Here is an 18,725-nt window from a genome sequence, read left to right on the forward strand (position 1 = left end):
ATTAGTATCCTACAACTTTGTTGATATACATCCTACTAGCTTCGTCACGTGTCGTCGGTCGCTTTGATTTTTTATATGCAACAATTGTAATGCAGTAAAGATTTCTATTCGTTACATTTATAACGTGACGTACTAAATTATTGCCGTCTACGCTTACGTAGTACTTAAGCATAACTTTCGTAGTACACCGATTTGATTCTATTAGATCCTCCGATTATTTTCTAATGATCTCATTGGTCACTTAACAAAACCCTGAATATTGACGTGATTGAACAAACTTATTTGCTTTGAAATTATTGTTTCTCTGTTATCGCTTTGAAATTAACTTTTTTTAGGATCTTTAAAGATCACAATTGTATCCATTAAAACCATAACTAATCCATATCTCTGGATTGAGGATAATTTTTAATAAGCAACCGGAATAGACGATTTAGATGTCGCTGAACTCGAACACGGCACTGAAATTAAATTGCCTCAATTTTAAAAATACTGAATGTTGACCTATCATGTTTAAAGCATAAGTCTATTGTTTTCACATTTTCAGTAGTTATGTGTATTGTTAATAATTTCCAAGCAGAGTTAAAAGCTCTAGTTAAAGCAATGCCTGTAGAATTTTCATCCGAAAATATTAAAAATTAAAGTTGACTCGAATTGGAAAACATAATATGACCTTACGTCTGTTTCAAAACGCATATTGTAACGTAAACAAAGTCATATTAATTAATATCAATTTGTTCGGGTCTAAAATAAGAAAAGCGTCAATCAAGTAAACAAGACGTGTAACGAGAAAAACGTTTTCTTTTTTTTTTTGCATCTTGTTTGTTTAATTGCATAAGGTCATGTTGACTTCATATCAATTGTACGACAATTGATTAGACGAGTGGTTGTTAAGGCTACAGTTACGAGTCGACACCAACATGTAAAACAACAAATTAAAAGGGTAACCACACTATGATGACTGGGACGGGATAAATATCGCAAAAATTGTTCTTTAAAGACAAACATGTTACAAGAACTGATTCATTTGAATATTTTTGTATATTGCATCAACTAGTGATTTCTGAACTAAATTTTTGATGACACTTTCATAAGTAATTGGTTTGTTCCTATCAAGTCTTAACATTTACAAGTATCATATATACGAAAACACGAATAATAAAGGTAATATTTAAGTCGGTACCTACTTCTATGCTCGTGTCTCCTTTTTTCTTTACATTGCATTCAAATAAAAAATAACTTTACTACGCACTTTATGTACTGCTAAGTGTAGTGTACTAGTGAGTAAACCTGCTAAGTGTAGTGTACTAGTGAGTACCTTTCTTTAGTTTTGAACCATCGAAAGTTAATAATAATGTATTAAAGAACTTGGTAACATATCTTTAAATAAAGGAACATGCATTTGTCCCTGAACTTTTTGACACAACATTGGTTCCTCGCCTTATTGACTGATTAATTTCGAGTAGTATCCGAATTTTGTAAGCGTAATGGCCATCCCGAATATGAATGAGATGATCGACGACACGGGACACGGTAAGATGGGCGCGGGGAATGAGGTGAGGCGGGCGGGGTCGAGGGGAGATGGTCGGGTACAGTCGGGACGCTCGCTGGAGTTGCCACAGTGCTCCAGTGAACGCGTCGGCGCGCGCCTCTATTGGATTCCCAGAACAAATATCAACATCGGAAAGAAGAACGTTACACTACCTTGAAAAACTACAAGTATGTAAACCATAAATATCTTTGAGAGATTAAAAAATAAAAGTAGCTTACTCCAAACCAAAGCAATAAATGAAAACGAAGCTTATAAAAAATAAATTTAAACTTTGTGTCCCTTAAATATGCTTGAAAAATAAGATTATTTTGTTACTGTATTTAATTTTTTAAAATCAATAGGAGCTTTTGTGAAAGCTTTTATGCTTTTGCTTGAAGATAAAAGTTACTAAACCGAAAAACAAATTATATTGAAGAATACAAAACATAATTATGTATTCAAAATGTGCTTATATGTCTGACTTAATAGTATATACAAATTATGTTTTTGTATATGACCTACGGAATAAAAAATGTGAAATTAATTTTACTTATACTATTATGAATTTGAATTTACAAAACAATAACATCTTAATATTCCGATGAATTATTTTAGATGTAAAATTAAAACGTACGGACTGACAAAAATTACTGACACAAAAAACATAGCATTTCTTTTGGTTAATAATATTTTCGCAAAAAAGTAGGGCGGTTGGCGCCATACCCGCCCGAACTGTGGCCCTGTCGCTAGTAATTGTACCGTGGTTTTTAAATAGCATTATTTACATAACTGCCGACTTCGCGAATCGTGTGTGTTCCGTAGGCGTGGTAACTGACGGCTACGACACACGTGTAACAATAGAATTTACTACTCAAATCTCACAAACCCATTATTGTTATATCATTTTTAACGTCCGTTTCCACTACAACATCTTTTCAAGAATATTTCAACATGCCTATTTTTTTTCAGAAATGTAATGTGAATATTTTTCTTAGCATTTCCAATTAGATTAGTTTTCAGATTGGGTTTTAATAATTTTTATAAACAAGCACAAAGTTTTCACCTTATTACATCTAAAATGTAGTAAACGGAAATATCATAATATAGATAAAATAATAAATTAAACGTTTAAATATAGTAGTAAAAAATTTACCTCTACGGTTTCAATCTGGTTTCGATTATAATATCTTATTTTTGTACGATTTCAGCTTCATGTTCTCAACATTTACTTCAAGCTTACATTTCTTCTAAATACACCAAAGTTATGAAAAAAATAATAACAAGGTTGTCATATCATAGAAGTCGCCCTTACCTTATCATACGTAACTTTGAACAAAGCATTATTCCCCCTCATTTCGTGAAGTTTGATCCGCAGTCCCTATCGATTTAACTAGACTCCTACGTAACCAGTCGCCGGATCACGGACGATCATGCTCACATCCTTTATTTTAAATTAGTATTTGTTTTTTACTGAAGGGGAAATCACTTATACATTCAGCATTCGCATAGAGTACTAAGTTAAAAAAAATATATACGGATATTGTAATTGTGTTTGTTCTAAAGAGCATTTTATGAATAAGTGAATTATAAATCGATTGAAACAAATCGTTTTAAATTATTAATTGTGTGAACAGTGATAACATAACTGTGGGTATCAACAGTGATACCTTTATTGTCATCCCTTTACATTGTCAAAGAATAAACAGGGACAACAATACGAAAGTCAAAACTCATAATGATAATTTTAGAGTTATTTGACTACTTAAAGGAATTACAATAGAGACCTTCGCGTAGAAACGCGTATAAACAGGTAGAAACCTGACTGGGAATTGTAGTATTGGTACAAAGAGTAATTACTCCATCCAAAGTAGCTTTGATCATTTCACCCTCGCTCTAGTAGCAGTTTGGGGTTTGTAGCTACGTGCCTTTTAGCTTATTTCGTTTAAAGAACACTTTGCATTGTTTCCTGTTTATTCAAATTATTTAGCATACTAGCTTTTGCCCGCGACTCTGTCCGCGTGGAATAAAAAAATACATAAGTAATTAGCCTATGGGTTCTTTCAGACTGTGTTCTATATCTATGCCTAATTTCATCCAGGTCCGTTTAGGCTAATTTTTCGAAAGTTTAGATGGATACATAGATGTTTGTTAGAGTTTGTAGCCTAAACGGCTGAACGGTTATGAATGAAATTTGGCATAGATATAGATCATAGTCTGGAAGAACACATAGGCACTTTAGTTTTTTTTAATTCCAAGCAGACGAAATCGCAGGCGAAAGCTAGTGCAGATCTTATTTTGGTCACAGGTTCGCAAAGATGGAAGATAAAATGGAAACGATACGACTAGAGCCAATGTCTAACAACACAGCTCCAACCAGCCCCGATAGGTAAGTAAAGAATGAAAAAACAACAAGTATAGTAAATTAAAAAGAAAAGATCTTTATGTTTATGATAGTTGGAGAGTAATGTTCAAGGAACTATTAAATAGAATTTTATTTCCGATTATTTAAAAATGTATTTTCAAAATTCTAAACGAATACAACTTTTTATTTTATATTTCAAATACAAACTTTCAAAATTGGACAAATTTTATTTATAGCTTTTATCCTGATTGGTATTTTTGTAATAAAAATTGTTTTCGTTGCATACATAGTGAAATATACGACCGAATGAAAGTGAATATTTGCTATCGGAGCACACAATGCTAAATATTTGCTAGCACTCTACTGAATCGATGGTTCCTTTTCATCTTTATATGTATAAAACGTTGTAATGTGATTGTGTTATTTTTAGAGATGATAATGCTGATTACGACCCACATCTTCATCGGCAATTAGAGAAACCAACAAAGTAAGTACATTTTTAGATTGTCTCTAAGCAACGATAATACGAAATTTCTACTAAAAACAGACATATTACCGTAATTGTCAATGCTTACGAAATAATTACGTTCTTAATCATACTTCATCATACTATTATTATAAATGCGAAAATATAGATGAATGGATGTTTGTTAGAGTTTGTAGCCTAAACGGATGAACGGATTTCAATAAAATTTGGTGTAGATGTAGAGGATAGTCTGGAAGAAGAAAAGATACAACTCACTTTTGTTTTCACACGGACGGAGTTGCGAGGGAAAACTAGTTATTTATACTTAATTGGATACTTAAAAATTCATTTAGAATCGAAGTGAACTGAATTGTGAGTTCAGATTTGTGTAACGTTATTACGAAATTACAGCAACTTGGAGACCCTAGTGCATCTGCTGAAATGCAGCCTTGGCACTGGGATCCTTGCGATGCCACAGGCGTTCGCCCGGTCTGGCCTCGTCACCGGCATCGTGGCCACCGTGCTCGCTGGCATCCTGGTCACGCATTGTCTCCATGTCTTGGTAAGTATTTCATTTCATGTTTCATCTTTAAATGAAAATTAGAACATAGTGTTTTCATAGTGCATTGTTACCACTACGTAGAATGACGTTTCTAGTTCACTGGATAGTAGTTTGAAATATATGACCTATGAGGAGGACTTGTTCTGCTCCATTTTTATACTATCATTTCTCTTGAGCGATGAACTATTTAAAAAATAAAATACAAAGCTGAAGGAATGGAAGTCATTTATGAAAAAATGTTTTAATTACTTTTTTAATTCAAAGATACGGTAGATCTTTTAAATTAAACTAGAGTATTAAATTGCCACTCTTTGGATACAATTAATAAAGATAAAGAACATTATGTATTATGCTTTGTAAAAATAATTTACTGATAAATGTTTGTCGTAAAATTGTAAGACTTATTATAAGTAGGAATATATTCCTTTGCATACAAAGTAACTAAACATAAAACTTATTGTACTACATTGTAACTATCGCTCTTTTTATGTTAAACTAAGTCAATACAAGACATTTTATTTATTGAATGACTTACCAGTTAAATGAAATATTGAGAATGATTAACGATTAATTCAAGCACTAATAGCCTAATGGTTTGGGGTACGGACTACCGATCTTGCGGTCGAGGGCTCGAATCCCGCCATTCGACTATTGTCGTGAACTATATCCTAGCACAAGCCTAGAGCTTAGTTGGAATGGTTAAAGAAAATATTAATAAATTAACAAAAATCTACTAAAAAAAGTTATGAAATTAATCACTTTGGGTAATTTAGATAGTAACGAGTAATTGTAACTAAAACATTGTATAAATTATTCATCTTTGTCACCAATCATAATTAGCCCTATTAGAACGGACTTACGATAAATCTTAGAATTAGTTGCTAGAAAACAAATGAATATTATTTTTCGAATGCTAGGTTGCTGAAGTTTCGTTCCTGAGATTATTAGGTTAAAACGCGGCTTGCGGTCAGACAGACAAAAAAAAGCGATTTTTGTTACGCAAATACATCATCTTCTCGAAATCTAGATTTTATCTTTTGACATTAGAAACAGACACACAATTTTCTTAAATGTATAGTTTACCCTAACAGAGTGAATTAGGCTATGAAGATTTTTCCCGGAACTTATTTCTTTGTCCGTCTCTGTAATATTTAAAATTGAATCAACGCGTTCATTTGTCGATGGGGTTCCTTCTACAGTATGTGCCGCTTTATATCAAAAAAATACACCAATATATTGTCTTTAATGTGTTCATGCCAGGTACGTTCGCAATACGCAGCTTGTAAGAAACTCCGAGTGCCTTTGCTGTCGTACCCTGCAGCAGCTGCTACGGCTTTCAGCAACGGCCCGCCGGCATTCCGCGGCTTCGCTAAACCCTGCGCTATCACTGTTGACGTATTCCTCGTCGTCTACCAGTTGGGAATCTGCTGCGTATACATCGTGTTTATCGCTGACAACATCAAGAAGGTAATTAACTCTGTTTATTTTTAATCAGCAGGAAATTGTAATCTAAGATTTTAACAAGAGCTCAACATGCGGCTTCTTTTGACAGTTGAAAAAGCTAAATTTCACAAACACTGAGTTATTCCAATATATACAAACATAAAATCTTTTATGTTTGTAATATTAGTATGGAGTTTTAAATATAGATAGCATGGTATGAGCATGTTATGAGGAGGGATGAATCGCATGTAACAAGGAGAACGTTAGTTATGAGTGTGGAAGTTCACCGGTAGAGGTAGACCTAGAAAGAAAGGGATGGATTGCGTGAAAGGTGACATGATCAAGAAGTGATGACTGAATTGACGTATGATGAGTTATGTGGAGGACAAAAACCTGTTGCGCCGACCTGTAGAGAAGTAGATAAGAGGACAGATGATGAAAAGTGTAAATTTAAATAAAGCCCAAATGTCGCCTTACACGAAGTCACCTTAGTGTTGATGTAATGTTTCAGAATTTGGCAGCTAAAATTTATCATTGAAAATTTTTACTTTTTATACTCGTAAAACAAAAGCTCCTCGGATCTGACCTATTTTCGGCAAATCAATTGAGCGTTTCTGAATCACAAGGTGAACTTCCGTTGTGTGTCATTTGGAGGCTCGGCGGATACGTTACAATACAGCTAGTAGCGAGCCGTGCAATTGGTTAAGTGGGCAAGCACACACAGCAGGGTCAGCGGTCGTCCTAGCATCATATGTCAATATTCATCAACTGACAGCGCGTCCTTCTCACAAATACACGCGGAAACATCACACGACGCGGCGATTACGTAATATGTGCCGAGTATTTCAGACACGGAAAAGACACATTTTTGTAGATTTTTTTCGGTTAGAAAACAATTTAAATACACTCACTCTAATTACCAAAAGCTAATATTATAAATGCGAAAGTTTAGGTGGATGGATGGATGTTTGTTAGAGTTTGTAACATAAACGGCTGACCGGATCTCGATGAAATTCGGCATAGACGTAGAGGATAATCTGGAAGAACACATAGAATACTCACTTTTGTTTTTTTTTTTTATAATTCCACGCCGACGGGGTCGCTGGCGTAAGCTTGTCTTACTAATATTATAACTGCGAAAGTTTTGATGTATGAATATTTGCTAGAGTTTGTAGCCTAAACCGCTAAACGGATCTTGATGAAATTTGGCATAGAGGTTAGTCTGGAATTTTTATTCCACGCGGACTAAGTCGCGGGCTAATGTTTAATACTCGTACAATTGAACGTTAAGTTGATTTGAATACGCGGATTTGAAAGCCAAACACAAATTATCATAACAAAAACTTTATGTACGAAACGCACGGTGAGTATGTACTGCAAGGACTGTGCGCAGTATCTTATGGTACATATGTGATCTTGTAACGTACATGCTTTTCAATTGTTATTGTCAATTTATATTCCAAGATGGATCATGAAATAAACATGAGTAACGAGGTCAAAGCATAAATATTCGATGAGGCTCGTGAAAAAACGCCCTGAATACAACAAAGCCTGTCCTGAAAAATGACGCTGAAACAGTTCAAAAGATCAGATATTGTGATAAAACTTTTGTCGTTACTCACTAAAATTACCAACCCCAAAAAAGACTTCTAAAGAACAACATTTCTCTCATTCGTTAATTGTTTCATTACGTGGTTATTTTAACTGTATATTCTCTAATATTTCAGGTGGTCGACCATTACTACGAGATGGCAGTCGAAATTCACATGTTAATCATTCTGGTCCCTCTGATTGCTTTCAATTTGATACCTAGTCTCAAATTATTGGCGCCATTTTCCGCAGTTGCAAACGTGATGACTTTAGTGGGTCTCGGTATCGTGGTCTACTTCCTTCTCTCTGGCGAAAAGTCAACTGAGCCATTGGACCTTTGGGGTTCCGCGGAAACCTTTCCCTTATTCTTCGGGACCATTTTGTTTGCGCTAACAGCTGTTGGAGTGGTGAGTACTACTAAAAATTTTTCATATGTCTGCGAAGTATAATAAAGCGAATGCACAACACGATTGCGAAAGTATAAATTATATTTATGCGTATTGTGACACCATTGATATGCGAATTTTCATGAGTAGTGGAGAATCGGTATAATGTATTCACTGTACCTAAGCGTTATGTTTCTTGCTGCGTATGTAATTTATACATTGGAGGCATTTTGCATTTCACATATGCGGTATGATAAAAGCGCATATCCGAGCGCGCATTCGCACTGTCTTAACGTAAACTGATACTGTGCTTAAATAACATAACTTGCCGAAGTTTGAGGAATTGTTGCAAGTGCTGTGTATTAGTTTATAGAACAAAGCGTCCATGAAACGAACGAAATATAATTGCGTTTTTGACCACAGACACAGACAAATTTTTGAGCACTAATTTAGTATTTTGAGTACGATATGGTCGTAGAACAGTCAATAACAATCACTGCAAATAATGGCGAAATGTGGTGGTTGCGGAAAAGTATTAGTAACTGTTGGACTCGAAGTTATTAATTGTACTAAATGCTCTCAGACCTACCACAAGGATTGTGTAGGTCTTCCAAAGTTGACAACGCCTCCTCGAGCCTGGATTTGCCCTTTGTGTATAGCAAGGATACCTTACACGGATAATAGAGACACACCAGTTAAAAGAGTAGAAAGTCGAGAACTCACATCAATTACAGAGGAGAATACCACGTCGGGAACCCAGAGTTTTAGGTGCCAATGTCAATCCTGTTGCGCAAGCAACTAAGAAAGCTATTTCTGAGTTTCATTAACCTCGGCTATTTTCCAATCAGGTTGGCTATGGTCAAAATATACGTACTCCACAAGCCAAGCCCTTTAATTGATTTAATGTAAGATATTTTAAAATGGCGTCCAAGTTACTTTTTTAGCTGGACTGAATACATGCAAATCATTTCGGGGTTCGGAGAAACTATGAATACTTTCTTGGTGTTATAACATCAATCTGTAATTATTAAAGCAATACATGCAGAATATATAAATTTCTCTGGGTCTACGACGATAGGCGAATTCCTATTCAAAGGGTCGAAGAGACGGAATCACGATTTTACTCGCAGGTACAGAAGTTGATGGTGTTAATGCCGCGGTATGTGTAACTTTAACTCAGTGAAAAACGACGTAGAAGATTTATGAATTCGTTTAAGTTTCTATTTTAAATAGGCCACTAGGAGTTAAAAATAAACATTAGTTAAAATCGGCGTTGCAACTACTCTTGATTTATGTTCATTAACTGTTACTAAATCAATTTTTACTGTATCATGATTTCTATATCTTAAGTTAAGTGTTAGCTACCTTAACACCTACCTGCGTGTCTATTATTTCTGTGCTTTCTTGAATATACATTTTTGTATGTTTTACATATATTAAATTTGCTGGCAAGCCCTCATTTTATTTGTTAAATAGTATTTTTGATGTTTTCAATATAACATTAAGTCGTTTTAAAATTTAATCTTTTTATAGGTGATCGCGTTAGAAAACAATATGAAAACTCCTAAGGCGTTCGGTCACCCCTGCGGAGTACTGAACACCGGCATGACGTTTATCGTCTTGCTTTACGTCGCAGTCGGTGCTTTGGGCTACATATTCTGCGTCTCCAATTGTAGCGACTCTATCACTCTGGACTTACCGAAGGGCGACCCGTTAGTATTTTATAAACTGCTTCTAGATTACCAAATAATATATGCTGTAGTTTTTAGGGTTGGACTGGCACCCTATTTGAAGATACAGATAATGTAATACGAAGATTACACTATTCTGTTTTGGTGTTTTCTTAAATAAGGACAGGCTTACCATTGTATTTCATACTAGCTGTTACCTGCGACTTCATCCACGCAATATTAAGCTAAAAAGTAGCATATAATATGCCCGCCTATGTCATCTACCCTTTAATGAAAGTCCTGTCGAAATCGGCCCAGTCGTTTCGGAGATTACCCGGAACAAACGCGACTAGCGGACAGTCAGACATACATACAGACAAATGCGATTTTCTTTATCGGCAACGGAAATACATCATCTTCTAGCAATTTGAATTTTTTCTTTTGATGTTACAGACACTCCTATTTTATTATATTTTTAGATATATTTTAATTAGTAGCTTCATATGTTTTCTTTTGTATGTTCAGCTCGTACTACGTACTACGTACGTCAACAAATCAGTATGATAATGAAAATGAATCCACAATCAATTGAGAATGACGTAACAATAGATCGGTAACAATTCCAACTCGGTGTGCCACATTCCGTATGATTACGTTTGTAATGTAATAGCTAAGGGCGAAGTCCGTTGTGGCGCCACGTCTGGATACGAGCTCTGGAGCCAACGATGAGATTGATTACCTCGAACCTTGCTCATTACTTAAGCTTTACAATCCTCAATACTATGGGATTTCATTTTTATTTTAATAATCTGTTAGATTTTAGACGTATATACCATAACCGTCTAAAAATAAATGTATTCCTTCCATTCCACTTATATTCTGTTTCAATAAGATCAATGTGTTACATCGTTTCAACCATGTTAGAGTCTAAAATAACAAATGTTGTATTTTCAGGTTGGCAACGACAGTGATAGTGATGTTTGCAATCGCCATCTTTATTAGCTACGGCCTACATTGCTACGTGCCGGTGGAGGTGCTGTGGAAAGGATACCTTCTCCCGTGGCTCGAGGCTTCAGGCTCGAACCGATTGCTGGTTTGGAAATACGGTCTCAGAATATCACTTTGTCTTTTGACTTGTAAGTTTAACAGAATATAAGTTAACCTCTACCTAAATAAAATTTGGAAGTTACCATAGATTTTAAAAACGAATCTTAAGATTAAACTGACTCTCTCTTGCTATATTTGCATCGCTTGCTAATTCCTGAACGTCAAAACGATTCTTTTTGTCCATGTCCCATAAGGCTTTCTCCACTCTGTGCGGTTCTTAGAGATGTGGATTACGATAGTATCACTATACTCGTCACTACGAGCGCCTTGCATATTCGCTCCTACAAATTGAATCTTCAGTATTTTTATTTATATAATTATTTTATAAAAAAAAAACCATAACATTTTATCTGGTCTGATTAACCACACAAATGTTGATTTAACGTGTTTTCCATCTACTTCCAGTTCTATTGGCGGTAACGGTTCCACGTCTGGGGCTATTCATCTCACTGTTCGGTGCGCTCTGCCTCTCAGCTCTCGGAATCTGCTTCCCGGCCATCATGGAATCTTTCCTGCAGTATCCAAAAAAGCCGAAGCTACTCCTTTTAAAAGACGTAATTCTCTTCATTATCGGGATCGTTGGACTGCTCGCTGGAACCTATACTGCGCTCATCAGTATTGTACGTTCGTTCCAACCTCAAGCTGTATTAGCTCATGGAGCAGAACATCAACATGAGTAAACAACCATGCTCGCACTTTCGTCTCATCATCGAATATAGCCCAAAGAATCGACCTATTCTATTTTCAGTAAAGCTTCAAGTGCCTTCATTAATCGTGTGCATGGGATTCTAAAGTATGAGAGGATTTATCAATGTTTCTTATGGAATGAATGAGTTTGATGGTTGTTTAAACTCTTTTCATATTTTGTCATTTAAAAACAACGGTATATTTTGCTAAGCTATTTATGAATTATTAAATTCGAGCAAATAGAAGGCTAAGTGCACAAAAGCTAAGCTATATTAGCAAGGATATATAATATTATTTGTTTTGGAACCGAATTATATTTTGATCATATTTTTAAAGTCTTGTGAAAACAAGCAATCTGTTAACTTTGTACTATGAAACAGATATTATATATAAACTTTTGCAAACAGAGTACATTCATGTGTAAATGCATAATAAATATATCCTTGTCAATTAAGATAATTAAGCTGTATTTGTATTGTTTTTCTTTTAACATATTGATTTTGATATATTTGAAATAAATTTAAAGTCTGCGGTTAAAAAAGACAGTGAACAAGTTGGGTAATGTAGAAGAAAATCTGAAATGTTCATTTGGCGTGCGTTTTATTTAAAACGAGTATTGTTTTTGATTTGTTTTAATATCATGCAATACAATTGGTATTTTCTTTTAATTGTTTAAGCTTAAAATGTATTTTGTAGTTAAAGCTTATGGGGTTAAGGTTCATTTTTATTAGCATTGCTAATTTCGCTATCTTTTTTGGAATGTAGAAAGTAGAATATATAATTATTTGGTGTATGAAAACGATACTGAATCTTAATTTGCGTGTAAGTAAATGATTATTTGGAATCGTGAAAATATTTTGTAATAAAAAAATTAAAATGTATTTTTGTTTCTACTAAATATTACATTCCCTACAAGTAATTTTAAATGAAAAAATATATTTAAAATAGCCAAACGTTTATTACGAAATTTACTAGAAAAATCCTAACATCGACATTAAAATTAAATTTTAGAAAAGTCAAAACAGCCAACAACTTACATATAAGACCTAAAAAATAGATACGATAATGTTTATATGAAACCAACCTTAATACAACTATAAAGAACAAAACAAGACGCTAGAAAATTTAAATCCCGTGACAAATAAAGTTCTGCCCGCGTGTAAAATAAGCATCACTCATTTGATAGTCCTATTTCTTCGTAGGCTGATCCGGTACATCGAATTCACTGACTTGCGATTCAACCAACTGTTTGCTGCGTAACTTGACCATAGCATGATTGGGGACGTTTGGATCCTCAATTTCAAACTCGATCAGACCTGGCAATAAAAATGTTGAGATAACCAATCAAGTAACGGTAAATATATTTATAATAATGCTAATCTTTAAAAATCTAAATTCACGCTACAAACTGACACCAACACTATTCCCTAAAATAATGTTAAATCACAAATAGACATAATGATTGCCGACATACGGTATAAGATAGCAGTTGAAGAAGAATCTTGGAAACCACAATTTTTAATAATACTTTTCATAACCAAAATATGTCTGAAGATTAAATGCCCAACGTCAAGCAGCCCTACATAGCTACCGAAGGCAAGTGAAATTAGGTTCTCAGCTCTTTGGTATAAAACATATTTAGTCAACTTACCTCCTTCTGCAACAACTTCATCCTTGTAACTGTCGCGCATAGACCTCGCGAGTATATTGTGATAGAACTGGTTGGCATTCGCACGAATTTCACTAGTTACCTCCATTTTAGATATCGCCTGAATCAAAACGTTTAGCTTCTGGCGTGCATTCAATATCAATTTGTCGACTGTAAAAGATACAAGATTCAGTAAACAAAATATAGCAAGTTTGATTGGTACAAAGCAATAAATACAAATGGCAAAGAAAACTTAAAAGTAAGTACAGGTACTATCAGATGGATAAACTGTAAACATAATCATCATAACTCGTAGTTAATAGATACGTAAAGTTGGTAAAAGTAAATATTACTTTTCTTATAAGGAAAGTTAGGGAAGGAGAAGCTGAATTGATGGAAGAGGGGACAAATAGGAAGAAGAAAGCTCCTCTCTCTGTGCATATCTTCCTCCATAGGTAGTTAACGTTAAAATTGAAGATGTCTTTGGGAAATGATTTCTTCGCTATTTCGTTAAATTCAGTTGGCCACTTGCTCATTTGCCACTTAATTACATAAAAACAAGTAAATTTATCTCCAGTACTTACAATCAGCTTCCACTTCTGGAACGGGTTGAATCGATTCATCCATCGCATATTGTATAGCTGTGGGAACAGTGGGCGGTGATCTAGCAACATTCGCAGCACCTGCATCAATTAAAACATCAGAAATTTGACATTAAGCATATATGTATTTAGTTAGTGTTTAAACTAGAAATATATAAAAACCACAACAGCAGAATGCTAGTGAAAGCGCTCTTAGTGCAAGAAAATCTGTATCACTTTAATTTAATTAACATAGGGAACCTTCAAGAAAAAAGTAAACCATCGCCAAATACTCATTTTGTTCGACATAAAGCTATAGAAATTTGTTAATGAAGTGAAATAGACACACACCAACACTTGATAGCAACTGATTTATTTGTTGTAATGATGTTTTCATTTCAATAATAAGTCGTCCTTTTTCATCTAAAGACTTCTTTAGGTTATTCTCTTCGCGAATCTCTGCTTCTAATGACGATTTTAATTGATCTTTCTCTAGAAGATACCTAAAATGTAATTTTATGCCGTTAATGTAATAATTAGTATAAATATTGAAATGTAATGAAGGATTAGAAGTAATTGATTTCTTTAAATAAACTTTGTATCTTGGATTAACATTCACTATTGTCATTACATTACTTCCGATGTTGTGTACTCACTGAGCAGTTGTTTCCTGTCCCACATTCTTCAATGAATCGAGCATCAGTATAGCGTGCTTGCGGTCTTCAATCAACGCGTCCCTCTTCATACTATTTTGTGTCAACTGCGTCATCAAACGTTCCGATTGGTATTTTTGTTCTTTTAACCTTAAAACAGAATAATTACTTAAAAGATTTCTCGATAGGCTTGCATATAGCACTAGCATTTTATTGATATCTCTTAACTGTTGGTATAGTGGTTGATTAAGAGGAGTTTGAAAATGAAACGTTGTAAATCCAGTATAAGAAAAGGCACAATAAGGTTATGAAAATTCTTCACTACTTTATGTTATAATAAATTAATAAACGATGCATATTTACCTAAGAAGTATTTGATCAAACGCCGTCACTAATGTTCCGCGCTGAAGGCTCTTACAAATGCCCATTACTTCCTCTAATTCCCAATGCACAGAGTGGAGACTGACATTATCCTGTTCTTCGTAGAGTTCATCGAGATTTGTTGCTTCCTAAAATATTAATTCAATTTAGATCATCATCATAATAATGTAATTAGAGTATAAATGCAAGTACGAATTTTTCCAATTAATTGACAAGAAGGACTAGATTTTATCAATCACAAGGGCTTAGATTTCCGCCAGCGCTGATGACTTCTTACGCAACATGGGCTTAGTATATTCAGTAGTTAAATACAATATTTATGAACATCTTTTAGAAAAAAACATGTAGGCCTAAAGGCCTAAAGTCATTGAAAGAATAATACCTCTTTACGGATGAGATTGGGAAAAGACTCGGTCAAGTAAGTGACTTCTCGGCGCACAAGCTTCAATGTTCGCTCCCTCTCTTTCATGTTTGCTTTTATCTCTTTTTCCAACTTGTTAAACTCGTACTTTCTGTCGTCCAAATACTCCATAGCGAGTTGGCCCATCTCAGTAGCACCCATTAGGCACTTACCTTGAGCTCGGCAGTCTACTTTTAGCGCTTCAAGTACAACCGTGAAGTATGACGAATCCTAGACAAAAAGATCAAAAAACAACTGAGTGGTACAATACAATACCACCACAGATTCTGAATGTTGAGTGGTAAGAAAATATCACAATGATTTATTACATTCTCTCGAGTAATTTAAAAGCAATATAAAAATATCCATGCCAAAAAACATCGGAACCTTTTTAAGGATATCTAAAATCTTCTTATACATGACTTTAATAGCAAGAGCAGCGTTCTTTTTGATATTCGCACGTTGGACATAGTTGGCGACAGCTTGCTCCTTTTTCTCGGCAGGCAGTTTTCCGCCCATCTCATACAATAACCGATCCCGAATCTCAGCTGACGCTAGCTAAAAAAGTACAAACTTATTGTATAATAACAGATAAGTTTGGTATATAAAATATTACTTTAATTAAGTCATAAAACCTGTATGCAACGAAACTTTTCCATTTTCTTCTTCTTTGTGTATCGAATGCGATCCAGTTGCTTCCGTTTGCTAAAATTCTCTTGATGTATGCTCTCTAAAACTTTCTGAAAAGGCAGTAAATCTAAAATTTTTAGTTAGAGATTAACTAGATAAATACAAAATTTTTTCGCAAGGAGTTCCATTTTCATGTGGATGTATTTAACGGTAAAGAGATCTTAATTTGTCTACGATGGTACTCATTTAACGTAGTATAATTTATAACTTACATCTGCTTGGCTATTCATGTAAGTCAATTGCAAACGTCTATGCTCTTGAAATGCATTCCTTAAGAACTGTTTGTCACCGTAAACCACCACACCGAGCTCCTGTCTTTTGGTTGTAATATCTTTCCGTAGTTGACGTATATCACGTAAATATCGTCGTTTCTGCTTTGCCAAGTCCCCTTCATGAATTTTGCGGTCACGTTCTGCAACATAGTATTGTATCGTAGCACAAGGTATTGCAACATTGTTGTACTGACTATTAGGCGAGCAAAGCTACTTCAGAATAATCAGGTAGTACAATATCTCACCATATAGTTTGATGAGTCCTCGGTACTGGTTGATTTTGTCCTTTATCACCCAATTCTCGTCCTGCATACCATGAATGCGGACTTTTGCTGCGGACAACATTTCTAGCTATGTTTAAATAACTTTCTGACAAAAATACTTGATTACTTTTCCTATGTTACTTTTTACAAAATTTATTATGAAATCAATCAAAAATCAATTGACGTCTAATTCACTACGTCAAAAAGTCTGTTAACCTTTTTTATGGCTATTCAAAAAAGAGTTTATAAATAAATTAATGCAAGACTAAAACTTTTTTTTCAACGATTCTTAATTTGGAGACTATTTTGGTACCTTTGGTAGAGCTTCCTATTTTGGTAGACCTTCTGAATCGGAGAGTCGTCACCATCATCTCTCCGTTATCCTACTCCAGTATGGTCGGCGCACCGGGTTTTCGTCCTCGAAATAACTCTGTCATCCATCTCGGAGAGTGTCACAGTGAAACTTCGACATCTTACCAATATTTTAAATGATCTCGAAGTGATAAACTTAATCTCGATGTGGCATAGATTTATAACACATGACTTTGTTTTTTTCTAATTCCACAAGGACAGTGTCGCGGGCGGATGCTACTACAAAACACTTTTTACATAGAAAATCCATACGATTAATCACGCTTAAATTAGACCTGCAAAGTTAACTCCAATGGTCTGAATTTATTTTACTATCCCAAGTCATAAAAACTAACAGGGACGCCTGACCAATCAAAACGCTGCAAATATATTATAATAAAATTTTATTACAAAGTAATAGGAAGAAACGAAATGACTGTAATATCTAATTAGTGTCAACCATTTTGGTACGCCCGTCTGGATCGTTAATAACCGAACACAATGCTCTGTGAGTTCGATCCCGACAATGGGTGCCTTGGGGACAATTGGCGCAAGTTGTTCCGGCTTCATAAATTGGAAAGCCTTCTATGTTCCCTGCCGGACCATAATTACAAAATGTGAAAGCAATGATTTTTAAATCTCTCCGTTTTTTCTTTTTCGAAACATTATCCATGGAACCACGATATAAAGGAGACTCCACATTCTTGTTTTTAACAGTGGTCGCAAAATCTTCAAATCGAGAAACTTGTCCAGATGTCATATATCTTGTTCTCCGTAGAATGTTTTCTGTTGTTGTTGTTGTAGTCGTAGCTTGAAAATCATTAGATTCATAAAGTCGTACACGTCTTCTCTTACGAAAAAGAACACACGATGGTTTCCGAACTGTACAAAGAGCTTGCGAGCATCCTAATCGCCACGTCGAAGCCCACGCTGCTGCAGAGTACCAATGAGCATTACACCCGCCCGGTGCGCTGCAATTACTGAGTTTGAATGACCATACATTCTCTGGTTGCATGGATCTGGAACCGGAGAACCATGCTCCCACTGCATCCGCAAGCAACTGCGCTTCTGTCACTCTCGGCACCACGGGACGTACGTCCATGTTCTGCAACGCGTTAAACCTTATAGTATTTCGACACTCATCGTGCCGTTTTTGACACTGTCTGGCCCAAACTTCAGCCATCTCTTCTAGTTCATAATCCCAATATAATTTTCTCATATTTGTAGCCGGTGGTTGAGCAGCTTCTAAGCCCATAGCGATGTTGTCCCTGTGTCTATTATGTAGCAGCAATATTTGGTATCTCATCCAAGTTGTCATTCCAGAGACGTATAAGCGGCGACTAGCTTTATTGTTAGCAGCGCATAATGTATGCTGATCCTTTATAGGACAGTCTGGATGTAAGCAATAGTCCACCTTGCTCTGCGTTTTGTTCTCTTCGCTAAATACAACTCCATATAAAATTATAAACAAGAATAAGAAAATAAGAGACATTTGTATTAAGCTCTTTAAAAGACTAAAATCAAGGTAAATTAATTGAATAAACCATTATAAAATTTTTTACACTGCCAACTGACATCTGCTGTTACTTTCTTGTCATTTACGTTCTTTCTAATTTCATTGTCACAGGGAGAAATGTGTGTTATGCTTAACTTTTAAAAACTATATATGTACAAGATAAGATTCT

General features: G+C 35.0%; 3 protein-coding genes across 3 annotated transcripts; 1 reads left to right on the forward strand and 2 right to left on the reverse strand.

The window, feature by feature from the left end:
- Positions 1-1,622: 1,622 nt before the first annotated feature.
- LOC106108323 (proton-coupled amino acid transporter 2-like) lies at positions 1,623-12,645 on the forward strand. Its single transcript, XM_013289454.1, has 9 exons — positions 1,623-1,716; positions 3,834-3,914; positions 4,321-4,377; positions 4,768-4,918; positions 6,179-6,385; positions 8,089-8,358; positions 9,871-10,049; positions 10,962-11,143; positions 11,520-12,645. The coding sequence occupies exons 2-9, from the start codon at positions 3,844-3,846 to the stop codon at positions 11,792-11,794; spliced, it is 1,392 nt and encodes a 463-aa protein (XP_013144908.1). The 5' UTR covers positions 1,623-1,716; positions 3,834-3,843; the 3' UTR covers positions 11,795-12,645.
- A 94-nt stretch (positions 12,646-12,739) lies between these two features.
- LOC106108324 lies at positions 12,740-16,878 on the reverse strand. The gene is made up of 11 exons (XM_013289455.1): positions 16,672-16,878; positions 16,367-16,566; positions 16,100-16,204; positions 15,852-16,022; positions 15,447-15,695; positions 15,047-15,192; positions 14,687-14,833; positions 14,382-14,533; positions 14,034-14,132; positions 13,453-13,620; positions 12,740-13,117 (listed from the first exon to the last, which is right to left on the reverse strand). Exons 1-11 carry the CDS (start codon positions 16,769-16,771, stop codon positions 12,990-12,992), a joined length of 1,665 nt encoding a protein of 554 aa, XP_013144909.1. The 5' UTR covers positions 16,772-16,878; the 3' UTR covers positions 12,740-12,989.
- Positions 16,879-17,427: 549 nt separating this feature from the next.
- On the reverse strand, positions 17,428-18,647 carry LOC106108337 (venom allergen 5-like). Its single transcript, XM_013289491.1, has one exon. The coding sequence runs from the start codon at positions 18,530-18,532 to the stop codon at positions 17,486-17,488; it is 1,047 nt and encodes a 348-aa protein (XP_013144945.1). The 5' UTR covers positions 18,533-18,647; the 3' UTR covers positions 17,428-17,485.
- Between the last annotated feature and the right edge of the window lie 78 nt (positions 18,648-18,725).

This window comes from Papilio polytes, unplaced genomic scaffold, assembly GCF_000836215.1.
Source record: "Papilio polytes unplaced genomic scaffold, Ppol_1.0 DF821644.1, whole genome shotgun sequence".
Lineage (NCBI taxonomy): Eukaryota > Metazoa > Arthropoda > Insecta > Lepidoptera > Papilionidae > Papilio > Papilio polytes.